General features: G+C 39.4%; 2 protein-coding genes and 1 long non-coding RNA gene across 7 annotated transcripts in view; 2 read left to right on the forward strand and 1 right to left on the reverse strand.

Annotated features, from left to right (window-relative positions):
* DYNC1I2 (dynein cytoplasmic 1 intermediate chain 2) overlaps positions 1-1,394 on the forward strand; it is a 43,368-nt gene extending 41,974 nt beyond the window's left edge. For all 4 annotated transcript variants that reach the window (XM_081314545.1, XM_081314547.1, XM_081314546.1 and 1 more), the window contains one exon: positions 725-1,394. In XM_081314545.1, coding sequence (XP_081170671.1) covers positions 725-838 — 114 coding nt within the window. In that variant the 3' untranslated portion in view covers positions 839-1,394. The remainder of the gene's footprint in view (positions 1-724) is intronic.
* A 1,901-nt stretch (positions 1,395-3,295) lies between these two features.
* The window catches only part of SLC25A12 (solute carrier family 25 member 12), a 59,007-nt gene continuing 34,999 nt past the window's right edge, over positions 3,296-27,303 (reverse strand). The window contains exons 10-18 of one of the 2 annotated variants that reach the window (XM_081314543.1): positions 25,707-25,791; positions 23,240-23,398; positions 21,822-21,874; positions 21,460-21,540; positions 12,312-12,452; positions 10,001-10,139; positions 8,423-8,581; positions 6,127-6,217; positions 3,296-4,270 (exon numbers count right to left, since the gene is read on the reverse strand). In XM_081314543.1, coding sequence (XP_081170669.1) covers positions 4,081-4,270; positions 6,127-6,217; positions 8,423-8,581; positions 10,001-10,139; positions 12,312-12,452; positions 21,460-21,540; positions 21,822-21,874; positions 23,240-23,398; positions 25,707-25,791 — 1,098 coding nt within the window. In that variant the 3' untranslated portion in view covers positions 3,296-4,080. The remainder of the gene's footprint in view (positions 4,271-6,126; positions 6,218-8,422; positions 8,582-10,000; positions 10,140-12,311; positions 12,453-21,459; positions 21,541-21,821; positions 21,875-23,239; positions 23,399-25,706; positions 25,792-27,303) is intronic. The other variant, XM_081314544.1, reaches the window with a different exon arrangement.
* LOC308660291 lies at positions 12,446-13,081 on the forward strand. The gene is made up of 2 exons (XR_014024694.1): positions 12,446-12,941; positions 12,986-13,081. It is a non-coding gene; the product is annotated as an uncharacterized lncRNA (long non-coding RNA).

The raw sequence follows: 27,303 nt of genomic DNA on the forward strand, positions 1-27,303 counted from the left end.
GCTTCTGCTGAGCCCAGAAGCGCCGATCAGCTGGAATGTTGCAACATCTCCAGGGTCTTGTGATTTACATTCAGATGCTTGGCAACTGATTCATATTTATGACGGTCAGTGTCCCAGGGTCATGTGAAGTGACCAAAACCTGCTGCAACCACCCTGAAGAGGGGGGGAGGGAATAAAAACAAAACACCCCACCCCCGCTGCCAATCCTCAACAGAAATTCTCACAACAATGAAAACCTCGGACAGGAGGAAGAGCGCCGCCAGGTGGGCAGGCAGGTGTCTTGCTTGGCTGTGGCTTAGGGGGCACTTTTTTCAGTGGCATTGTAACTTCAAACAGTCACTAAGCGAACTGTTGTAAGTCGAGGACTTCCTGTACTTCATCACTTTTTTTCCCTTTTTTTTTTGGTCATCAAGTTTTTGACACCTTGCTAGGTGACTGGTGATACTCGGATGTTGCCATATCCTAAAAGTGGTACAATGGGTGAAAAGGTTGAAAAGCCCTGACCTAGATCTTTGCTCACTGTGATTTCTTCATTTTAATGGAGATGGAGCCTACTCTTCATGTTGAAAGACATTTTGCATATACATAAAAATTCAGGGAACCTAGAAATGTATGTTTGTTTCAATTCTAGATTTTGGATACAAGCTAATGAAGGTTTTTTTTAAAAAAAAATCAGCATATTCATATGTTTACTAATACCTCCAGTGTAACTATTTCTCCACAGCAAATTGCTGTTCCCCGAAGTGATGAGTGGACACGTTTTGGTCGGACATTAGCCGAAATTAATGCAAGCAGAGCTGATGCAGAAGAGGAAGCGGCAACTCGAATTCCTTCGTAAAATTTTACAGTGGATTCTAGCAGTGGAATTTGGGAATGAGCTAAAAAAAGCTTCAATGTAGTAGCATGTTCTAGTCTGCAGCAGCAACTTGAAAGTGAAAACATGCAGTATACTCTGGATTTGACAAGTATGTGAAGATTACTGAAGCAGATCTTGTGAAGTTGCTTTTTAAAAGCTAAATCACATATTAATCTATTCTGCATATATTAATATTCATCCTAACTTGGCAAGTCATATCTTCTGTTGAAACACTACTTACGTTGTATATTTAAAGTACTTAGGCTGTCCAACTTTCAATGGCATTTACGGTAAGTAAGTTATGTAAACCTATGTCTGAGGGGAAAAGATTATGGAACTGCTTAGAGTTTCACATGTATCTGTTCACAGTAACCTTTATCCTAATTGTAGGCTCCATGGTGGTAGATCATGTAAAGGAATAAAAGTAATCTTTTTTTTTAATTAATGGAAAATTTCTAAAACACCTTGGATTTTTTTGTTAATTCTTTGTAGTTAATAAGGATTCTTTATAAATAAAATACATGATGTTTTTATCATACATATCCATTTAAAGACTTGATTTTTTTAAATAGAATTGTGTTACATCTTAAGTCATGCAAGGAGATTTGTAAGGAAAAGGAAACTAAAAATGTACTTTCTATTTATAATAAAAAGAGTACAAGTGATTTTTAGGTTTAAGACTTCAGCTTAAATTGTTGAATTGGAGATAGCTTGCATAATTCTGCCTAAAAAGAAAAAAAATGAAATCTTTTTGAAATCCTTTGACTACAGGATAATCTGTAATTTCTCTGGGCACTTTTCTAGAACGTAAGAGGCAGCACTTCATTTTTGTGTGGTAAACTCACAACAATCTCATGTAACTAGGAATAGAACAAATTCTCTGATTTCAAATTCACTCTAGATTTCATGTGGAAATATTAAAAATAAAGCTTCAAATAAAGTTTTTTACTACAGTTGTAACGTTTTGTAAACTAACCAGCAAATTGGCCATAAAGTAAGATTTTGCATTGCTGTAAAGTTGATTTTGCCATCGATGGTAGTTTGATTGTTTATAAATGCCAGTTACTGTCCTTCTATGCAATAAGATTTTTTTTCATTTGTAATTTTAATTGCTTCTGAAATAACTGCTTACAGGCTTTTACATGTAGTTGCTTAGAATGGATGGCCAACCTGTGACTTTAATGTCACATGCAAACCTTTTTCCCATTCCTTTTTTCAGATGTACCTGGTTTGTGCCGCTTTAATTGAGTAAAATGGCATATTTCAGGGATATGTTTGGGGGTGGGGTAGGGTGGGTAAAATAAGTTAATGCATATTGGAGAAAAACTGTATATACTCATAGATAAGCCCATTGGCAGATTTGCTGACTGACATTTTTAACCCAAGTGTGGTGGTATGAAAAAAATAGCATTCATGGATAAGCCTACCCTGAAAGTTTTTGTATGATTTAATTTTCACAATTGGCTTATCAGCAGTTGGTGCCTTCCTTTTTTCATGGCATTTGTTTGAGGATCTGCTTATCCACAGATTAGAGTACCTGCAAGTATATAAGACATATATGGTACTTTAAAGAAGCTAAGGGAACAACCTACTATACATACTCACAGATAAGCCCAGACCAATTTTTTGGTGGATTTTGACCCTTAAAATTCTTGCCTTATTTGCCACCATATATAGAAGGCTGAATATTTCAATCCTGTTTCTCCCATCATGGCATCACGAGGCACTCTGCAGTCATCGGTGTCGTTTTTAAAAAGTGGCTTACTTCAGAGTAGGACACGGGATTGTCTTGTTCAGCTGGCGCCTTTAAAATGATTCGCATAGATACAAAATATTGTCTATAACAGACAAAATATTTTAAAAATGATTTTGTAAAGAGTCTTCCATTCATGTGGATTTCTGGGAATAGTGATAAATCAGCTTTGTTGCACGTATTGGCAACCAGGTTCTCCAGCCTCTGGGATGCGTTTGAGGTTTTTGCAGGCATTTTTGCCCCATTTCCCGATGAGGCTTCCTTAGTGCAACAATTCAGAAGTGGGGGGAGGGAGGGGCTGTACAGTTTGTGTAAGACCTGAACTTGAGGGCAGTTGGTGGTGATTGCAAGTTTCCTTGGAGGTATCTATTAATTGGCTGTTGGGAATGGCGCCTCTATTTTGATGGGTTTATCGCATCTGCCTGAGGTCTGGATCAGGCATCTGAGTGAGTATAGATTTTAACCAGCTCTATTGAACTGTTGATGGTTCATTACCTTGGTATTGATCTCCCAAAGATAGAGAACCTGATTCCAAGAAAGTCTTGCATTTTTTTATCTAGCACTTTCTATTCTAATGTTCACTATTTTTTGAAAGCTATATATATGCATATAGGAGGTTATGGGTGTATAGCAGAGTTCCTTTGTAGATAAGCCGCCAATTAAGAAGGAAATAGTCACGTGGGTAGCTTGCCTGAAATTCTGTTGCCCTTGCATATTGCCATGGCTTCATCATTAAGTAGCTCTCCTTGCATTCACTTAATTACTGGCAAAACAATGAGACCCCATTTCCAGGTCTTAAAAACATGCTGCATTTTTCCCCCCTCAGTCTATAATGGGGAGGACAGAGACATTACTAATTCTTCAACTTCTCTGGGCTTTTTAAAAATTGTACACATACGTATATAAGGAAGTTAAAAAAAAACTTAAAACACCAGAGTATTAGAACATTACTGAAGAGCAACGTTGACAGGTTAATTTTATATTCTTTAAAACTTGGTCTCTTAAAGATTCACTGTCAAGGAAAAGACACTACAGGGTTCTGGTTTTAAATACATTTTATTGTCACATGATTTTTAGTAAAACACTTTCAAAACAGTCTGTACATTTCAAACTATTTAGAACTGCAACATCTGTTTCTAGAAATGCAACTGCAATCTCAATGCCATAATTATGTCTCTGTACAAAGATGTACAATATGTACAGTAACATGGAGTGCAAGCTGTGCAAAGCCAAGCCCTGGTTACTAATTCAAGCCATCAGAAGAAGAGAAAAGATCGATGACTTGATCATAAAGCCCAAATCAATTTCCTGTGGGCGAACAGCAATTGTATCTTTGTATAGAAAAAAGCAATGATTCAGTGTTCTGTCTCTGTTCAGTAAAGTGTCATGCAGCTGGCTGGAGAGCCAAGGACTGTTCTTGGATTTGTCCTTTGCGGCCACGTTTGCCTGGTAAAAATGTCAGCCCCAGGATTCAAGCTGCTGCTTTGGTTTGCACAGGAGTGGCACTCGCTGCTCGAAACTTTGGAAGAGAAAGCCCAAATTTGTTTTCAATTCCAGCAAAAGTAGCTGTGGCAAGCCGATATCCACCAAGGTGATCAGGATTAACGGGAGGAAGGCCTGAAATTCGAGACTTGGGATGTGGTTCTGAGCCGGAGGGCTTGCTAGTAAGAGACAAACAAGCAAACATTAGCCACATTCAGCTACTGTTAGCATAACTGTGTTACAGCATGTTCTGCTTTAATCCTGGTTCACTGACAACAACGGGCTTGGCTCACAAATACTGTATCTAATTAATTAACCATGACTTAATAGCACCAAAACCAATAATTTGAATCCATTTTTTCTCACTGCTAAGTTTTATGCTTATGGCTTGTTCACCAGGTATGTATCTGATCACATGCTTATCACCATTCTTTTACATAGCAACTATTGGGACTAAGGTGTAAGTAAATCCAGGGCAGGTGATTCTTCCCTTAGAAATTCATAGCCATGCTAATCTATGTATGATCCGGCCAAATGTTAAAAAGTGTTTCTTTTTTCCAAGAAGCACTATTTTGAACAGATGGTTAAACATTAAGGCCGCAAAGGGTGTCTGAAAGAGTTTTGGTATTCCTAAATCTATTATAAAGCACATACTTTGGCTTCTATCTAACATATTTCTGGTCACTATTTTCTGGATTTAATCCTGTTTCTCCTTAACTATGGCCTGCGGCTTTAACTTATCTGTGTGTTTGCACACACACACAGACATGCACGTGCATTAAAATTAGGGCTGTGCAGTGACTGCTACATTTGATTAGTATCCATCTTGGTAATAAAAAAATAAAATCATCCGCCTTGGGACACTTCCACACAAGATGTTTTCACTTCTCCCAATTCAAGTCTACTCACTTGTCATCCCAGACCAGAGGTAGACAACCTTGGCTCTTTTTATGACTCGTGGACTTCAACTCCCAGAATTCCTGAGCCCACATGGCTCAGCATGGAAACCTCTCCCTTTCCCCTCAGCATGGCTGGCTCAGGAATTCTGGGAGTTGAAGTCCACGAGTCATAAAAGAGCCAAGGTTGCCTACCCCTGTCCCAGACAGTCATCTCTTCTAAACTAAGCCCAAACTGCCTGGAACTTGGAAAAAAAGCTCTTTCTTGAGTAGAAGGACCGTTGACCCTCCTGTCAACATACAACACCTTAGTAGGTCCCATCAGGAGAATGCTGGTCTCCGTCTCAGTAACCCAGGCAAGAAAAGCAGGAATAAATTAAGCAAACTTCAATCAATTTCCTTTTCTTTTCTGCACTATCAGACTGCCTGGGATTTTTATGTCTTTTTGCGCGAAATAGGAATAAAAACGTTTTAATTTTATGGAGCCCTTGGTACTCTGAGCTTGTTTGCTTGCAGATGTCTCAATATCCAGCTAGGTAACCTCATGAGTGTGGGGTTTGCTTCCTTCTTTGTATACAGCAGCTTGTCCTGCAAGGTTTTTTGGGAGTGTATTTAGTGTTGGATGTAAATAGCTCTAACCATTTCCTGTGATTAGAAAGTACACTGGGTAGTAGTTACTCTATTTATTATCCTGCTATTTATCCATTTTTGTAAAGGTTCTATTTATATTCCAATAGCACTGTACAATTACTGAATTTGAGGATGAAAGTTCTTCAACCATTGCCATTTTACAGTTGTACTTCACTCTGTGGCACTACAGAACCAGACACTGTGGACAAATTTTGTCTTGAAATTCTATCCAATCCAGTCCTGTTTGAACCAGCCAGTCTGCCATACTATGGCCCAATTCTCATAAAACCGTTTCATGAAACTTTAATTGTATACTCTTTGCTGCTTTGTACGAATGGGAAAGCTCCCTCTGATACAAATTGCTTTTACCTGATATTTTCTGTACTTATAAAAACAAAGAAAGGCAGAAATACTATACAATTTACGGAGTTTCATCAGCAAAAAAAAAATGTAATGGGCTGGTACATAAATCAATCTCATTTAAAATTTAGAGGATCACTTATACTTACATGCCTCCAAAATCCACATAGAGCCAGCGCTGCAGAAGTTCGTAAGTCACTAAAGTAACACCAAACTGGGGTGAGGATCTGAACACTCGGGCTGTTGAAAAGGAAGAGTTCAATGTAACACACATAAAATATACCGAAAACATTATTCCCCTCTTTCATAAGCACCGTTATGGAGAGCGTAGAAGGAACAAGAAATAACTAGCAAAATAAATGTAAACAGACAAGAGGGGAGAAAATCTAAATTTAATTTACATGACCACCATTCATAAATACCACTCCAGTTTTCTGTCCTTGAAACCACAGTTGCTGTCACCTTGTCCATAAACCACTTCGTGCACTTTTTGTCCTTCAAATTTCTCACTTCTCTGCCCCATTTCTCCTGAGAATCACAACTCCATCCACCTATGTTTTCCCTCTTCTCAAGACATTTACTCTTCCTTCTCATATTTGTTTGACACTCAACTTTTTTTTTCTCTACATAACCAGGTCACGTCAACATGCTTCTTTTTAACTGGTCATTCACCTTTTTATTTAATCCACATTCATCAAGCACCCATTCATTTTTTTACCACTTCTTGTTTTTACTCGTACCCACTGCACTCAAGCTGCTTTACATTCTCCCGACTTCTCCCATCCTCCTCTTCTATGTAACAAAATGGGCAGATGTTCGTAAAAAAAGTCATGTCACTTCTTGCAAAACTTTCTTTGCAACAGATCACACATCAGCCACTATTTTTATATACATCTGTACGTCTGAAAAATTCTCCATCCCATTTCTCTTTTTGAAAAAAAAGCATATAAAAATATTCTACTCACTCTAGATTTGGAGGGGAGGGGTTGCCACTTATATATGCTTTGCAATTGTTCAGATCATCTCCCATGTCAAACCCAACTACTTTGTTTTTTCATGCATTTATTCACAGATCCGTATTCTGCCTTGCTTCTAATGTACAGTGTAAATCATTTGGGCTCCCAGCCAACAACACAATATAAGCTGTTACAAAAATTCAACCACATTCCTCCCGAACCTCTTGTGTCCCTGTAAACATTCCTCTATATCAGGGGTGTCAAACTGCCGGCCCGCGGACCAGACATATCACGACGAAACCGCGCCTACCCCATTGCTGGCAATGGGGAAAAAGCTCCAATACGTCATGCGACGTCACATGACGTCGCGAGTTTGACATGCCTGCCTATATTATAAACAAGCAATGGAGTATAACATATGTTCGACTTACTTCTCTTTAGAGTCACGTTTCCATGGCCTACTGAAAGGCCAGTAGGGTTGTCTGCATCTCCAGAGAGAGGCTATTAACACAGGGCAGGTACTATTCTCGGGAACTACTCTGTTCTTATTTCCTCCCTAAAAAGTCCCTGGGGAAAGTGATCCATTGAAACAGCAAAAAGTCATCAGTATGCTCACTTCTATCCTAGCTTTGTATAAGATAACTGAATGTATATTTTTTTCTAAATAAGTAAATCAAATGTTGATGATACCTAATTATGCATCTTTGCCCCAGGCAAATTAAGTGATGCTATTGAGGTTCTGTTCCAGTATCTGCAGACTGCAGAGGTTAGGATGGGAAAAAAAGGTTTCAGCTTAACCTTGGCAATATGGAATTGCTGTGGGTTTTAAGACCTCCCCAATCCTGTGACTTGACTTTCCATTTTTATGTCTGATGGGGATAGCCCTCCTCCAGACAAAATTGGCGCACATTTTGGGATTCCAGAAGGACTCCCAGTTCCTGTTCAAAGAACAGGTGACAGCTGTAGGGCTTTTGAGCAGGTTGTCTGTACCAGTTATGCTTATTCCATCATGTCATGGGCATTAAAGACTGGGATGTGCCTGCAGGCATTGGAGCCAGGAGATTAATCCTGTTGATAGATTTGCTGTTTGGTCTGTGCGGATTAATACAATTCCCATAATTTTATCAGGTTTCTATTCTGGGTTGTGGTTTTTAATCCTCTGCTGAGGTAGACAGATGTATTAATTCCTTAATTAATATGACATCCAACGTTATCTAGTAATAGTAAAATCAGTACTAATCAATCAGCAAGTCACAAGCACAACTAAAGAAAAATCTCTTTATGGTGTTCTATGAAAACTAGAATCTCTAACCTCACTCCCACCAATGAGGCTATACATTCAATCTACTGATAAAGATATGAAGATGGATCTGAAGTTGCCAGAGGGGGAGACAGCTGCAAGGCTGTATCCGTTACTCTCACAATTTTAATACCATTCATTAATACAGATGAGTTCTCTACTGATGAGAATGTGAAATCTTTTTCTTGCCTGCAGCTCCCTTCCAAAAAGCAGAAGGCCCTTCTTCCCGAAGTATCTTTGCAAAACAATCAATGACTCCGCTGTAGGTTGTCTGACCAGCACGAGCAGCCACTTGCAGTCTCGTCTTGATGACATCAGCAGGAGTCACCAAAGAAGCAGCAGGCACACCTTTGGGAGAAATGGACTTCAGCTGAGTCTACGTACTACCAAAAGTGAGAAATAGTACATACAAAATACCTCCAGGAGAAGTATTGAAGTTTTAGAAGAATAGCTTCAGAGTGTCGTTCAGAACTGTGACAAAAGAGGAGCTCCCCATAACCTTGTACAACACTGATAGGTTTTAAATAGCACTGTACAAGTAGTCCTTGACTTACAACAGTTCACTTAATGACCATTCAAAGTTACATCGTTGAAAAAAGTGGCTTATGACCCTTTTTCACGTTTCCAGTTGTTGCAGCATCCCCATGGTCAGATGCTTAACGATTGACTCATTCTTATGACGGTTCTGGAGTCATGTGATCCCCTTTTGTGACCTTCTGACAAGCAAAGTCAATGGGGAAGCAAGATTCACTTAACAACCACTTTACTAACTTAACAGCTGCAGCGATTCATTTAACAAATGTGGTTAAAAATAAAAAATAAAATCACAAAACGGGGCAAAACTCACTTAACAAATGTCACACTTAGCAACAGAAAATTTGAACTCGGTTGAGGTCATAAGTTGAGGACTACCTGTATTCGACAAGGATGAGCCGAAAAATGATTGGACCCCATTCTCCCCCACCCCCACTCTGAATATTTCTCACTACAAATCTGGCAACACAGTAGATTGCACCAATTCTAAAGAGCAATTCCTACAAGCAAATGTCAATCCTCACTTGCTCTCAATCAGTTTGAGTGCTGTATGCACACAGGCTTAGAGAGGAGGAGGTTGCTAGGTAACCATATATGAAACTTAGGGGTCCTCACATGATCAACAAGAACTGGCTTAATATATTGTTCCTAACCGAGTGGCAATGCGCCTAAATGAGAACCTGCCAGTGGAATGGAGAGGAGAAGCTTCAAATAGATAAATGTTGTTTTTTTTCCACACCAAGATCAAGGACTAATTTCCTTTCTTCTTTTACAGACATATTTTAAGTTTCTCCTTCCAACCAATATGAGCACAGCTTCCCAAAACTGAACTGTAACTGCCTAAATTGGGCCTTTCATTTTGCATACCCTGCCAAAATTAAGAGTTTTGTTCCAAACGTAGGAAAAGGCCATAGATTATTCTTACTGCCTTGAAAAATGGTCACCCAGGCTGAGAGCTTTGAAACAAGGGCAAATCCCAGCTAACCCACCAACCCAATTTGACTACATGTTGCTGAGCTGCATTAAGCTGTTTATCCACATTATGCAAATGTAATTAGCCATCATCAAAATTAGGCTACCTCCCACCAGGAATAAAGGTGATCAAATTTGGATTAAGTTAAACACAATAGTATATTAGCTTCCTACACGTGGTCTGATGAATATTAAATGTTGCCAAGAATTTGAATGCGGGGGGTGGGGTGGACTTATTTGCCAATTACTCAACAAAGTTACCTGCAATAGCACCAGCTGTAAGGAGATTAAGCCCTCCCACACGGCCATTTTCATCTGCAAGCATCAGTTTACAATGAGCATAGACAGGAAAATAGATTGCAGAAAAGGGAATGTCTCGGAGAAAACATGCCTTGGCTCCCTGTCACGTGGAAAAGAGAAACAAAGAATGAATCAGTCACTCATACAGGAGAAATTTTCACTGCCTCTGATCACAAGGGAACAGGGCACACAGCGGATATGGGAAGTGCAAATTATTACAGTGCCTAGAATGCGTTGGGCAAAAATGACTTTGTGACATAACAAACCAACCCAATGATCTTAAGTCTCCTCCTGCAGAACTAAGAAAGTTCCAAACAACTAAGGTAGAAAAATGGTAAAAAAAACCCATCCCCCACCCCAAAAAAGTTTTGCGCTTCGATTGTGTTGAGACAAGGCAAGGAACGGAAATACCTTCTTGGCTAAAATAACTTTTAAGGGTATTCTGAGATGACAGATCTCAAGGATCTTCAGTCATTTGTTGGATGGAAATAGATGAGAGAAGAACAATTCCATTCTAAGACCAATTGGAGGACAATATAGGCCAGATAGAGGCTACCTTTTGCCACATTCATTCATCCCAAACATGGGCCCTGTTTGACACAGGAACATTTGGGATGAAAACTCTGCTTCAGATCTTCCAATTACCACCACCCGCATCCCATCCATGTAGATTGATTGTGCATTATTCTTCTAATGCACTAGAGTCAAATCCAAAACTCAACTGGTGGAGAAAGATCTGCAAAGCAGGAACTATGGATGGCTTGGGCCGATACACATTGCATTTTTTTTCAATCTATGGCCATATCTGTCCTCTTCAAAATCCATTAAGTCAATTAAGAAAGGGGTAGGCTGAGGGGTCCTTGGTGCTCTCTGAGCTTGGTTGTTTTGTTGCAGATATTTCATTACCTAAACTAGGTAACATCATCAAGTGTAGTGATGATATTATCTAGTTTGGGTAATGCAATATCTGCAAGAAAACAAGCTCAGAGAAAATCAAGGACCCCTCATTTCAATCCTGAGCTACAAATATTCTGCTTTATTGATAGGGGTAGGCTGCACATCTGGGAATCTGTGCAACCCTCATTTCAGATAACGTGCAAGTAAAACAGGAGTTATTCACATAAGCAAATTGCAATGAAATCTTGTTTGAAATTGCCCTTAAGAAAAAAAGAGTCTCTGCGTGAATTTTAAGTTGAAAGGGAAGTGGCTGTGCAATGTTCCTGTGCTCTTGTCACAAAGCCATGAACTAATGTGAGATTCTATTTTATATAGAACCAACAAATTCTATTTTATAAGAAACCGTAGCTGCTACTATCTATTGAATTTACATATTAGCCCCTTGCCCTGGTGAAGGGCAAAGGAATACCTCACTTATGTAAGAAAACGAATAGCTTTTGCTCCATTACCTTTTATTTACAATGATGGAAATAAGCAGTCCTGCTTGTCTAGCATCTTCCAGAAGAACAGGGCATCTTGGGTCTGGCTATATTTTTTTTCTTTTTTAATAAAATTCAATTAAGAACAATCCTACCACTTAAACTCCTAAAAGATTGGAATCTTGCTAAATTCTGCTACCCTTTTCCTGTCGTCATATTGAAACAAAGAGAGTAGCCCGCTGCGAATGCAACAATAGAGACAGCACAGCTACAACTGAAACATTCAAATAATTTGGGGCTGCACAACAAATATAAAAGAAAAGCAAAAAGAGTCTTTCTTTCTTTCTTTCTTCCCTCCCTTCTTCCCCACCCAGAAATGGAAAGCAGCAAAGCAGTGCCAAGATCCAGCAGTCTGCAGTATTTTACCCCTGTAGCTTTGGGTGAAAGTGCACACGGAATAAAGCAGAGACGACGTTCCCCAACGGCTTTGGCCACCAATATTCAAGTAGTCCTCAACTTACAACCACAATCAAGCCCAGAATTATGGTCCTACGACATTGTGATCATTAAGTGAACTGGCCACGTAAACTCAATTCTCCCTGTTGTGGTTGTAAGGTGGCTGTTATTTGGAGCATATGGTGCCTCAGGGGCAGGCTGAGGCTGAAAAGTCGTAAATTGAGGACTACCTGTACAGGTGGATTTTTTTTCCTCTCATTTTTTGGCAATGGACCCCTGTGCCCAAAAACAATTATTTTCAAACGTGAAACGATTCCCCTATACCCCATCACACATGAAGGTTTCTTTCCGGTGGGAGGGAAGAGAATTGTCTGTTTCTTTCAACAGGCTCTCTGGCCTACGATAAGAGAGTGAAGAAGCAAAACCAATAAAGAATATACCTTATACAGGCCAAAAAGGCCCAAGTCCTTCAGAACGGTGAGGGCGCTAACTCTGGGTCCAGTGGTTATTTCTCCTGCTACCTGCAAGCGAATCTTGACGATCTCTAGTGGGTTCGTGAAGATGACTTGTGAACCTCCTGCCTGCAAAACAGTAAGAAAGGCAGTTCAGCTCAGTTCAGCTTCTTCCCAAGGTCAGCTACTGCCCACCAAGCAGCCAAGCCTGAGCTTTTAGATGCAACGGACTCTGTCAAATACACTAGGACAGTGATGGCGAACCTTTTAGAGACCAAGTGCCCAAACTGCAACCCAAAACCCACTTATGTATCATCATGTGCCGTGTGGGCATGGCCCATTGGGTGGGCGTGGCCCATTGGGTGGGTGTGGCCAATTGGGTGAGCGTGGCCACGGTGGTAACAGCAGACTGGGTGGGACTAAAAAGCTCAATCTATCAATTCCAACTTTGCGAGATTTTTTTTCCCATGAGAAGTTGAAATTGATTGATTGATTGAACCTTTTTTTTTGCACACGGCAGCAGAGGCCTAAAGCGAAAAGCTTTTATAAAACCCAGCTGAAGGCCTAGGACTGGGGCGATGGTGCGGGTGCCCGCAGAGAAGGCTCAGCATGCCACCTGTGGTTCGTGGTTCGCCACCATGGCACTAGGAGGAAGTGGCTAGGAATATCATGTACCTTGTTAACTTGAATGAGAGCCTATAATTCAGGATCAGGCTAATTTTGCAGGACAAATAGAAAAGGGGAAAAAAATCCATCTACATCTCAGATCCCTGTGTTTATTTTAAAGAACTGGTTCCATTAACCTGCAGCAGCATTTACGCGATTTAGTTATTCCAGTTGATTTATCCCAAATCAACAATGCAACAAGCTGATAAAATTGCAAAAGCTAAATTGGTCGCCGCATTGTAAATCAAATTAAGAGTAACTAGAACGATATGAATTGCATTAGTGCGAGTTCTTTCAATCTGTAACGGTGTTTCTCCATCTTGTCAATTTTTAGACGTGTGGGCTTTCGTTCTCCAGCCAGCACGTATACATATAATATTGAAGATAAGCCCAAGGCAGGGTGTAAGCAGTGGTGTATCGGCTGGATCACAGGCTTAATAAGGGTAGCAAGCCAAGCCTGCGGGCTCTACATGCAGCAGACCATATTCAGTCCCTGGAGTGGGGAAGAGGAGAAACATTAGATATGTGGTTTACCAGCTATTCCAGTGGGCAGTTTGCTAGATAATGCCAACTTCTCTTTTAGTGCCAGGAAACAAGGATGCAGAAGCAATCACAACTAGTATTGAGCAAGCATACAATCGCTCAGTGAGATTTGGATATTCCAGTATTCCACCTCTGTGCTAATACCACTCACCACAAAGGAGGATAGCAATAGCAATAGCACTTAGACTTACAGTATATACTGCTTCACAGTGCTTTGCAGCCCTCTCTAAGCGGGTTACAGTGTCAGCATACTGGACCCAACCATCTGGGTCCTCATTTTACTGATGTCAGAAGAATGGAAGGCTGAGTTAAACTTGAGCCGTTCAGGATCGAACTTCTTGGCTTTGGGCAGAGTTAGTTTGCACTACTGCATCCTAACCTTGCACCAGCACTTGCAGAATAGCCCAATGTCAACTTTCTGTCCTTCTGGAGCTGGACACAAAAACCATCTCCAGGACATACCACATTCTTGATACAGTGCTTCAAACTATTGGATGGGTTATTTGCCATATTTAAAATGCACTCATCTCTCTCGGACATCATCCAAGGTGACATGAGTGAACTTCCTTTGGACTTTTCCAAATCTGCCATGGAGGTTTCCCCAACCCTCTGGAACCCATGGCATGGAAGGAGGTATCACAGCAGCCTTCACTGAAAAACTGATCTACCAGCATTGCCTGTTCTGTAGTTGTCATGACAGATGGAAGATGAGGAGGGTAAAAGGGTAGCTTGACTTTTCCCCCCAGTACCTAACCAATCCACTTGATAGCTAATGATGAGCTGAATCAAGATGACATTTTGTTATTTTAAATAAGTGGCATGACTCTTAGGTTTGCCTGTGAAGCTTTTTACCATTTTCCCTGGAAATTCACTGTTTAATAGTGAATAATGGGTGCATCTCCATCACCACATCTGTTACAATAAAAAACAGAAATGTCTGTATGTGTGGGGAGGAGGGGCAGATACAGACAGAAACAAACACACTTTACCAATTTTTCTAGTCTGTACATGACACAAATTTAACAGCTGTCAAGGGTTGTTTTTTTTTAATATTTCATTAGCAGAACAGAAGCATTATCCCTCGCAAGATGTTGCTGCATGAGCTATTCCTCCTAAGTTGTGCATTTTAAGCCAAGACGCTCACAAAGCTGCATTTCAAATTTTACAGGAAGATTTCATATGACAGTTTTGCTTCAGAAGCACAGAAACAGACCAGGATGAGATATGTTTAGGCTCTCCCTTGATAAGATTCACTTCTGGCAAAACAGAACAGATTAAGGGACCTCTCCACCTATTTTAATAAAGCCTTTTGTTATTTTCTGAAATGTATTCGCCAGCTTAAAACTTGTGGTGCTCTAGTTGGCCACAATTAGTAAGCATTTTTCTGTTCTGATTGAAAACATTTCTCAACTTCTTTACATTGAAGATCATCTGAGAGGCAAAACAAATGACACTTCTGTAGAACTAGGATCTGTTCAATAAGAATCTTGCACTGATCAGACAGAAATTACTGTAATTCTTTACCTCTGATTATTGTCATTTTATTTATACATATATTCTTGTACATACATATATACATATATGTACATTAACAAACTTTAACAATGACCTGCAGTTTTTAAAACAAGATGCTGAGTTGTGCAAAATTAACGAACTGAAAATTCTTACCTAACAAATACAGCCTTATTTAATTCTGCGAGGCCTGTAAATTCCTGCCTATTCACTTTGTGTTTTATTTTTGGGCTTTTGGCTCTTTTTTGTGTTTTTTTTAAAAAAAAAATTTCCTTCCTAAAAATATTCCGTAATTGTTCTGTCCTCCCCATGTCCCCCTGGTCCAGCAGGAATAAGAGCTGGCCTGTATAAACAGACAGTCATCCGTTTAAACTGTTGCTAGTCTATATTATTCACACTACGGGCACTGGAATAATATGCCATATTGGTCTCAGCATGATAAGACACGGCTCCTGCCAATGCTTGAATTAAAAACTGCCTACGAAGTCCAGAGCCCCTGCTTGAAGTCTGTAATAGAAAGCAAGTATGAAGTAAATAACTTCAGGAGTAAACCACCCCTTTCAAATGGGACCTTCTCTATCCTATGCCTAGCCTCAACCTCACGATTTTCACATGAAACGCAACTCCTAAACTTGATAGACAACTTTTAAGGCTGCACGTGACAAACTCAGTTCTGAATGGAGGTTATTCATACCGCTCGGGCCTACGAACAATCCAGCCTTCCTTAGTTAACCTCCGTGTCGTGAAAAATAAAGTCTCCGTGAGGAACAAATGACAAAGAACTGGAACTGACAGCAAAGGTTATGAGAGGAGATGCCGCCTGAGATCCACCATAGACACTTCTCGACGTGCCAGAGGCTGAAGGAAACGCACCAGTGACCCCGCAACAGGAGACCTCTTGCCCTTTCCAATTCCACCCCCGAGGCACCAGCCACAAGAGACAGCATGGTGGACAGTGGGGGGCCTGTTCCCAGCCGCTCCTCTGCTGCTGCTGCTGCTGCTGTTCAGCACAGACCATCCCAGGATAACATATTTTCCCCTGCACAGGAAGGAACCCCTTAATACAGACTTCCTTCCAAGGCTTCTAGGTGCTCGCCAGTCTCTGCCCCGGCAAAGCCAAGGCTTTTATATCCACCATCTCCCCCAAGCCCTGAAGTCCCTCTCTCTTTTTTAGAGGCTCAAGTAAAAAAAGGGACAAGGAAACACTTCAGGGCAGAGTCAAGTTGTTTGGAATAGGCACAAATCTTTCCAGCTACTTGTCTGCATCTCTTGTGAGGCTTTCCGAAATTCGAAACTCAGCCATTTTTAAAAAAATATTTTTAAAAAATCTTCCCTTCACCCACGGTGCTAAACCAATTTTTTTTAAAAAACCACATTATGTTTTAGCTTAAGTGAACCCATTGAATATAACCTTATAGTGTTTTAGCTGTGTGGTTTTTTTACTGCCGATCATCCCATTAGCTGCTATAATATGGTAATTAATGCTTTTATGAGTAAGTAAGTAAACTGCATACTGCACATAGATACATGTAAACATAGGTATATATCCTTGCAGAGCATTTTTAAAATATAAAGTAGGACCCCCTGCCCAACTTTACTTGTCTATTACCAGCTATACATCAAATATGCACACACACACACGTCTATCTATCTGTCTGTCTGTCTGTCTATCTATCTATCTCTTATCTATCTATCTCCTATCTATCTATCTCTCATCTATCCATCCATTATCTCAGATAGATAGATTAGATAGATAGATAGATAGATAGATAGATAGATAGATAGATAGATAGATAGATAGATAGATATAGAGATATAGAGATATAGAGATATCATCTATCTATTGTAACTTTTTGATTTCTCACTTCCGCCATTTGAGTGCCAGGAGAGAACATTAAACTGGTAACTGGGAAGATGTTACTTCATGTTTTCCATACAGGATGCCATAATCAGATAAAAGCAATTCCAAGCTCAGCATATCTGCTAAAGGGAGAGAAAACTAAGAAATATCTTAAACTTTTTTGCTGGATTTACAATCCATTCCCAGGTCTGCAAATTATAGCAAATTATGGTGGAAGGAATGGAGAACATGCTTAATACAGGTTTTGCTAAGTGTGAATCATATTGTGGTACAAAATGATATTAACTTAGGAGCCTTGATTATCAGATTTCATTACAAAAAATGAAATTGCTAACATTTGTGACTGAACTCAAGTCACAGCAGGGGGGAAATATCCTAATGAATGCATACCTGAAAACATCTTTAAGCTGTTTTTTTAAAATATGAACCCAGTCTAATTTAAATGTGCATATATTTCCATAAAAATTACACCGCTTTTAACTGCGCAGATTTCTTCACACAACCTCAGCAGACCTTTCCTTCCCCCACTACCCTCAGCAATGTGCCCAGTTGTTAGAGGAGAATTACAAAAGGGGAAAGGGTTAGCAGATGTGCTGAGCTTGGAAATACTTTTATCTGCAGCATGTAAAGGATTCCGGCATATAATGGCAGAGACGTTCAATGGGCCTTCCAGAACAGATGGAGATTCTCTCATAGTAATGAAAGACAGCTTGCTCGTTCTCTTTCCACAAATTTAGGTTTACAAGTGGACAATTAAAAGACAGAACTGCCACTCATAATCAGGAAAAACAAAAAGCAGTGTTACTTCAAGGCTGTCTTCTTGAAATTGCAGCTGACAAAGGTCAACAGGTTTCTCATCCAAAATTTAGATAACAAGCCAAAGCAGTATAAATCCATCCTGCTCAAGTAAAAGTTAATACAGTGGCTACATGAAACCCTCAGTGAGTTACTATCTCTAAGATACTTGGAAGGGACAACACATCCATGTCAGCAATTAGTTTTTTCATTCTGGTGATGAAAGAGGCCACATTTGACAACCACTATCCAGGTATTTAAAGATACAGAGGTTGTACTTAGCAATTGTATAGGATGCAGTCCCACCAACTATTTCAAATAACAAGCAAAGGTTGCACACTTTTGTAATGTACATTTGAAGAAATAAATGCTAGATAAAGTTAAAATGTTAAAATGTTCTGCAACCTGCTGGGAAAATCTTGTCCCACTGGAAAGTTACTGATAAATGACAAAAACCACAATAAACTAAAATACTTGCATTTCCTACATATTTCAGTAGGACTGAATTAAGTATGTATGTTTAAAAGTCTTTCCCATCCAACTTAGAAAATCTTTCACCAATAGTTGTTTGTGTGTGCTCCTCAAGAACTTCCATCAGAGAAAGCATGGCTAAAAAAGTTAAAGGCTAAAAACATGGCATCAAAAACTGTGAAAAGAGAAATATTTTTACAGAAAATATTATTATTGCAGAAAAGGATATGTACTACAAATATGTTAATATTAACATAAGAAGGTTCCTAGGGTTTTAATGTTTATTTTGTACTACAGTATTTCTTTTGGTTTAAATCACTTTTTGTTGTTGCTGCTCATTTTGAAATCTGCCATCACAAAACCATTCTCATTTGCACATTAATTGCTATGGTACAAATTACTGCTCAGCCAAAAAAAATAAATAAAATGTTGTAGGTTGTAGAAATGAAAGTCTCACTATCAGCAGTGGCTTATTTGTATACTTTCCCCAACTACTCAGAGAAAGAAATTGCTTTATACAGTATTTTAAATCATGCAAATGTGTTTGTCTATATGTGTGTGGTCTATAACCTGCCGATCATTGGGAAACCTGCTTTAATTACATATCTTCAAAAGTTGTAGAATGTTCAGGTCAAGCTATAATCTGATTTGATTCTAATTATTTGTCCAGTTTGTCTTAATTGTAGAACAATCATGGAGTTAATAATGATATATTCAGACAAAAGTCTCCAACCTTTGTGATTCTCTCAACTATCCAGATTTTAGTGGGGTAATGGGAAAGACTCAGAGGACATAAAAGTCAGCACATGTCCCTCATTGACAATAAAACTGTCAATTTCTTCTTGAGAAAATAAACCTTGGAAACCAAACATGTACAGGGACAGATGCTTCGATTAATCTTCTTTCTGCAGTAAAAGCTGTATAAATATAAATATAGCTATTATCCAGACCCCATGTTTATTTATCAATCAAATTTATTTATTAATCAAATTTATGTAGCCGCCCATCTCACAAGAAGTGACTCTGGGCAGTGTACAGTAAGTAAAAAAGAATACATATATACAAACACACATTAAGAATTTAAAAATCAAAGAATATACAGTAATACAATTAAAGAATATTTTATCAGATACTAAATTAAATTGGTTGAATTTAATACAGTTAGAGAAATGGATAAAAATGGAAGAAAAATTTGAGGTGAAAGATAGACAGTTAACAAAATTTGAAATGATTATAAAAGAAAGTGAGGAAAATGAAGAATATATAGGTAAAGAAAGAATTGGGAAAATATACAGAATATTAACTAAACTAGAAGATCAGACAAAAAGGTTTAAAATTAATCTGGGAAACAGATTTAGGAGAAACAAACATAAAGATTGGAAAAATATTTGGAACAGAAGAGTATATTAGAATATGTCAGTTATATGTCATATTAAGGAAAATGGATATAAAGTGATATGGAGGTGGTACCCAGTGCTTTTTTTGTAAAAAAAAGGGGGGGCGGAACTCATCACATCATACAACCTGCCTTGCCTACCCTACAAGGTTTACCTTTGTAGTTGAAAAAAAAACCCTTCAATTTTTAGTGTATCTAAAAGATTAGGAATTTATTCAAGGCAACTCTGGAAAATCTATCGAAAAAAGGTGCCGGAACTCTGTTCCGGTGAGTTCTATGACAAAAAAAGCCCTGGTGGTACCTAACACCACGTAAATTAAATCAAATAGATGTTAAACATACAAATATTTGCTAGAGGTGCAAGAAAGAGATTGCAACATACAAACATATGTGGTGGGATTGTGATAGTGCACAAATGATATGGGACATGGTATTTAGGGAAATTAGAGAACTTTTGAAGGTAAATTTAGATATGTCACCGAGGATTGCATTACCGCTACTGATGGAAAAACAAGATATAAATGAAGCAAAAAAAGGAATTGATTGTAAATTTGATAATGGCAGCTAGATTAGTGATGGTTAAATATTGGGGACGGAATTGGGTTATTCAAAGAAACGAGTGGTATAATGAAATATGGAATATGGCAATAAATGATAAATTAACAACAGAAATCAAATTTTAAAAAGGGATGATTAAAGTAAATAATTATAATGAAATATGGGATGATTTTGTAAAAACAGTCTTGGTGGAAGGCAAAGGGAATAAACTGCTCAAGAATATATGCTGTTTTGCAGGGGATAAGGGCACAATTGAAACATATTGTATATTGTTAGTTGTTATATGAGAAGAAGTATAGGTAATAAAAATGGTCTCCGGGGTGGGGTAGGGGTGCACTGTAGTATTTGCATTTTTATACTGTATTTTATTTAGACTTACATGTATTATGTTTGTATTATGTTTATTTGAATAAAATAAAAATTAAAATAAAAAAAAAGAATAGAAAAATCAGCATTAAAGATGGAGATGATTAAGGCTAAATATATGTAGAGAGGGAGGGTGAGTACAGCCACTTCAATAAGGGAGCCATCTAAACAAGTCTATGGTTCCTGGAACTCTTGATAGCCTAACCGGGTCTTGAGGGACTTCCAGAACATTAAACGGGATGAAGCCCATCTAAGGTCTGGGGTGGGGTGGGGTGAAGAATGTTTCCTAAGACAGGTGCCACAGCAAAGAAGGTCTGCCATCTGGGACCCACCAAAGCTAGGTCCCTGGCAGATGGTATCAGCAGCATGTCCCTCTTTTCTGGATCTAGTGGGCTGGGATGGTATAATCTTGAGAGAGGTGTCCCTCAGATGACACAGTCCTGTCCATGAGGGACTTTAAATGTTAAAATCAGCACCTTGTATTGGACCTGGAAGCAAACTGGCAACCCACGAGGCTTGCAGGGTAGAGGTATAATATGTACTATCTTAGGAGCACACATAGCTGCTCACTCTGCTGCATTCTGTACCGGTTGAAACGTCTAAATACTCTCCAAGGGCAGCCCTATGTAGAGTGCGTTGCAATATTACTCTACAATAGAAAGCATTTCCAGGTGTCCTGCAGGCACTGGCTAGCCAGACTTACTACCTTGTGAAAGCAAGTAGTATTTATTATAGCATATGCACGATGGCTGAAGCAGTATTAACTCTGTAGCATAAAAATGGTCCACGTATGGCTAGAACCTATCCTATTTAAGCATAATTGTAGCATCAATAGAAAATTCTGATTGGTACGTTCTCACCTTGAAACTCTAGCAGTTCTTCCCATGGCTTAGTTAATAACTGAAAAAAGTTGTCACTGTAATACAGAAAGCAGACAGCGGTATCCTTTCTACAATGTTAGTACTTACACAGCCTCCTGCAAGGATCTCTGCGGGCAGTGCAATGGAACCATCTCTCTCAGTGAATTTATCTCTGACAAAGTCATTGACCTAATAAAAAAACATACGGTACATTTTATACTATTATGCCGCTTCCCATAGTTTTCACTTACAATTTAATACATTAAGAAGACCTGAAAATCAAAAGCAATTCCTTTCAAAGATAGATTACAATATTTGGGAAATTTCTGCATGTGTATTGCAGAAGTGGAAGCCCCAATGAATTAAACTTCTGAATAAAAGTTTAATACACACACACACACACACACACACCATAAATCTTTCTAAAAAGAAAAGGGGAAAGGGGTTTGGTTGATCTTTAACAGACTTACTGTAAGCTTTATGGCTTTTTCTGGAGCAACACCAATCAGCTGTGGAAGTAACCCTGTATAAATAAAAAAAGATTTATCACAATCACTGTACCTAGACATACATAGATAGCGCAAACATTTGGTTTTTTCAGTACTAATCCATTCACTTCCACATGAAGAACTTCCATGGACAATTATCTTCACAAATATGTTATATAACTTTTTTTAAAAAAAAATTCACTGTACTTACATATTGCAAGTCTATTGTTTGTAGGTGAGCAGTTTGATAATCTATTTTATGAGCATCAATTCCTGCTGAGATCAACTGCACTGCTGCCAAAGGAGTCCCAAACTGTTTTTGCAATATGTTCTCAGTATACATTATGATCCTCCTCTCAACACAAAAAGACTCCTTGTTAATTTGACCAATTGGCAATCAATTTTTTGGAGACTTCATTCATTCCCATCAAATCATGACTTTTTTTTTGGCTCGGAAATAAGACAGGAACCATAGTGAGCCCGAAGATGCTTGAATGAAGCAGCATTATAAACACAACCAGACAACGTCCTTTCTTGTAACTAATTCATCAGGTAACAATTGTTGGGGCTTGAATCCTGGGAACCAGAAGCCATTATATACAATCCTTGGCATCCCTTTGCTACCCTGAACAATGAGAGATTGGGGGGGGAGGAAGGGGGGGTTGGGAAAGCTCCAAACCAGCAGAGATCTGCTCACATGAAGTTATTTTGTCCAATTTGGGACTGTAAATTGGAAGAGATAGGAAGCATCTTCCATGAGGAAAACCTACGTATTATGTTTTGGAACTTTGCACGTTTGCTACAGTACCTGCAATGTATTAAAAATCATAAGGTTTTCATGAGTTCATGTCATCATTTGAGAGGACATCTGGTGAAATGAGTTGTAGCACACACACACACACACACAATGCCTTTTAATGCTTTTTAATAAAATGTGGGACCAGACTACATTTGATTTTTTTGGCCACTGCTGACTAACATTCTACAATGTGTACTTTACAAAAAGAGAACTATTTACAAATAGAGGATACCTGGCCAAAAAAACACAAAAAAGCTATGTTGCTCATGCTCCCACCCACTCATAAATCAGTTTCTACAGTTGTTTCGTGATCAGGATGTATACTAATGTTACGGCAGTTCAGTGATTTGCAATCTTTGCAAAAGGGCCGAGCCCATTAAAATTGGTGGCATCTATTGCTCCATTACAACTATAGGCTCATCTCCCGACTTCAGAATAAGAACCAATATCTTCTAGACACTGAGCTACCTCCCAGCCCAGTGGGAGCTCTCCTCATTCCAGGAGGCAAGGTCTTCCGAATTTAGAGCATACAAGGTGAGGACCATGATGCCCTTCAAATCCCTGCAGGCAAATTTGAATCACACGCCCATTGCTCCCTTACCTCTGTAAAGGCCAAAAAAGCCTTCATAGCGCAAAACCTTCTTAAAACAATCGAAACTGTTTTTGTACATCAGCTCTCCTACCACCGAGCCAGTGGTGCGCTGGTTCTGCATGCGAGTCTTTACCAAGTCAATAGGATACACAGCAGTAGCTCCTACAGCTGAGAAGAACAACCCAAAAAAGGACATCGGCTTAATACTTTGATTTCTCATCGTGCGCGCCCACAAAAATAGGTCACCGCTGATATTCACCTATGACCTTAGGTGACTGTAACTATGCCAGTCTTTCTCCACCTAGTGTCCAGCTCTTTCAAACTACAAATCCCAACACTCCAAAGATCTCTGGAGAACATCAGGTTATAGGAAATTCTTCTGAGCCAAGAAGAAAATTCAAGCGGGGAAAAACAGGGAATGTTTAGGAGAGCAGAAAGTGAACTGGCTGTTTCTGAAATATGTTTCTGAATCCTAAACATTTTAGATTCAGGTAAATATTCACATTTTCTACTTCACGTTGCTGCTGAGATTTGACATTAAAATGAGGTTCAGGTGCCATATCTCAGACCAAATTAAGCGTTGTTCTTTAAACCCATGACATGGCAGAGAAAAGAATTTGCTTCTATTTTCTAATTTTGTATTGGAGACATTTCTGTTTTGGAGAAAAATTCTCAGGTCAGATGGAAGTCATTTGATATTAATATTATATGGATTCCTTTTCTCTTCCTTCTTTTTATTTCTGTTTTTCCCCTTAGTTTTTTTTTAAATCACCATAATGCATATATTAATTTATTGCACTAGCCTTAATGTGTTTTGGTTGTTTGCTCTTACTAATACAAATATAAAAGGAAAAAGTGGGAGGGAAGAGCAGATGGAAACTCTGGCTTTACTTCCTGAAGAAGGACAAGTATTTGACCCCATTTCTTACTTTCTAAAAAAATTAGAGACCCAGTTTGGCATAGTGGCTAAGATATCAGCCTAGAAACCAGGAGACTGTGAGTTCTATTCCTGCCCTAGTCACAAAGCCAACTGGAATATCTGGGGCCCGTCACTTTCTCTCAATGAGGCAATGGCAAACCACTTCTGGGGGAAAAAAAACCCTTGCCAAGAAAACTACAGGGACTTGTCCAGGCACTCTCTGAGAATCAGATGTGATTGAACAGAAGGAAAAGTTTAAGTGGTACATTTGTACACCTTTGAACCAGTATCCCAAATCTGGAACGTCTTGTCACTGGAGGCGAGATCCACAATCACCCTTTGGACCTTCAGAAGAGGCCTTAAAGCCTGGCTTCCAAGTTGGCTTGGGGCCCCACTGGGGAATGGTTTTTGCTGGAGGAGATTGGTGGAGTGATAGATATAAAAAGCCCATGCCTGTACTCTTCATGCTTTTGGTCTTTTAGTCTTCATTTAATTGTTGCTAATTTTAATGCTTTTACATTTGTAAGTCTGTAAGCTCTATAAGTCACGGTGTTGTGATTCAGGGTCAGCCTGTGGGTTCGGCAGTTGGGTCGGACGATTCAGAGGAGGAGGAGGGGGGTGTTGGAGAGCCTGCAGAGAACAGCCCTGAGGCTTCGCAGAGCCCTCAGCCAGGCTCCTCCCATCTGGTTACTACGCAGACCCAGCTGTGTGAGCCTGACAGCGTGGATGAAGATGACCCACAGCTGGCCCTGTTCAAGGACGCCCAACGCAGGAGGCAGTCAATCAGGAGTAAACAGAGGAAGGCAATGGGGCACCTCGGAAGGAGGCAGAGAGAAGCCACGCCTTGAACTGTTTAAAAGGGGAATGTGTGGGAGGGCTGGTTTGCTGAAGGCAACCGTTTGAAGAGCTCCTGTTTCATGGTTCGTGTTTTTGTTTTGCTCTGTTTGCTCTGTTTTGTGTCAATAAATTTGGCAGGCTTAGTTCCAGCCTCTTGCCTTTTTGTAAAGGGGTTGTCCCTGCCTTTTCTGCAGGTTCTACCAAAATTTAATTCAAAAATGAGTCTGAAACTGCACCTGAGAAGATTCCTTATGTCATTCCGCAAGTTTTGCTTCCAAAACAGTCAGGAGCCAGATCTACTAAAGCAACAGTCTTGATACATTAAAAAAGAAAGAAAGGAAACGAAAGAAAGAACAATTTAGACTTCTGTTTAGAGCAATAGTGGTGCAGTGGTTAGAATGCGGTATTGCAGGCAAACTCTGCATTGCACATCCTGGAGTTCAATCTTCACCGGCTCAAGGATGATTTAGCTTTCCATCCTTTCAAGGTTGCTTAAAATGAGGACCCAGATTGTTGAGGGCAATATGCTGACTCAGTAAACCTCTTAGAGAGGGCTGTAAAGCACTGTGAAGCGGTATATAAGTCTAAGTGCTATTGCTATTTATACTTTTACCAACCTGGGGGAACAACCAACTCTGTCTCAACAGATCTACAACTACACTAGCCAGATATTATTACAACAGTCCTGTCTTGAAAAATTCACAGCCACATGTTACTTACCTCCAGCAACTGAGCCCAAACTGAATCTGTAAGCTGACTCAGCTACCTGGAGCCAGATAGGCCTGCCCAGATTACCGTAAGATTGCTGTGTGTGAAGAAGAAAATGGGACAGAAACAGAGAGAGCAAAGAAGGAAGGAGTGGGGGAAAAGAGAAGGCAAAGGTAAATAAGAGTCATATATGAAATTGGTCAAAAACTAATTCATGGCTAAAGCCTGAGCAATGGTAAATACATTTTTTTTTAAATCCACTGAAATAATTGTCTTTCTTTTAAGATACAGCATTCACCCACAGCTTTATTTTTTCATGGCAAAAGTAGTATCATTCAGAGATATAATCCTGGTTGGGATTAAGAAACAGGCACATAGTTAAAATACTGCTTGTTCTAAAATTTACTCTACTCCAGCTGCTATTTTGTAAAAGAAAAATGAAATACATGTTATAGACCAGCCATGTCAAACTCGCGATGTCATCTGACGTTGTGCAAAGTATCGGGACTGTTTTGCCATTGGTGGCAATGGGGTGGGCGTGGCTTCCACATGATGCGTCCGGCCCGCGGGCTGGCAGTTTGACTCCCCTGTTATAGACGATAGTCTGATCAACATTAAATCAAATTTGCTTCAAAAGAAGGACTTTTTAAATATAGGCTCTGATGAAAACAACAAATAAAGATCCTTCCAAACAGTTTTGTTCCCCCTTCCTATGATAGTCTTAGTCATCTATTTTGTGGGGGGGGGGGAAAGTATCAACGGCTTAATAGTTGACAACAGTCAATGAATGTGTGAACATAAAAGTTCTGGATACCTCGCATCCTTTTACATTCAAGCTGAGTTAAACCCTTGGTATTCCTAAGGAAAGAATTCAAGTTCTCACATGATACTATCAGTAGCAAAGTCTTCATCTCAAGACCTCCCATATGCTACGATACTTGTGTAGAATCCCTACACCCAGCAGCCACTCCACAAGGAAAGTAGACCATTTGCCTCACTGGAGGGACCACTCTTTCAAGCAGCAAGACTCTAAGCAATCATCTGGATTCAAAGCAAATGTGATGCCTGTTAGGAACAATGTATACTTGCGCTAATATGCCAGAAAAGAAGTACTGTAATCTATAAGCTACTTAAGTTACAATGAACATACGAAGAACACTGAGAAATGAAGAATCAACATAAAGAAGTGGGTTAAGAGGCTAGATTTGGAGCAGTGAGATCTAAGTTCAAATCCATCCTCAGCCATGGAAACTTCCTGTTCTAAAGGTCTAAAGTCACCCTTCCTTAGCCCAATCACTCTCACAGGTAGCGGTCCTGGGAATGAAATTGAGGGCCATCATGTAGAGCAGCGTTTCTCAACCTGGGTATCTTTTAAGATAGGTGGACTTCATGCTGGCTGGGGAATTCTGAGAGTTCAAGGCTACCTATTTTAAAGTCACCAATCTTGAGAAGCAGTGGTCTGGAGAAAAGGCATGCAACAACAGAGAATGGGGGAAAAAAATATGCAATACACTTTTCCTATCCAAACCTTGGCTTACTTCAATAGCTCTTTGGGTCTGTTCAAAATAAATCCAAAGTATTTAGAATTAGTGGCTGGGAACCAACAATC

This window comes from Vipera berus (assembly GCF_964194415.1).
Source record: "Vipera berus genome assembly, chromosome: 1".
NCBI classification, from domain to species: domain Eukaryota; kingdom Metazoa; phylum Chordata; class Lepidosauria; order Squamata; family Viperidae; genus Vipera; species Vipera berus.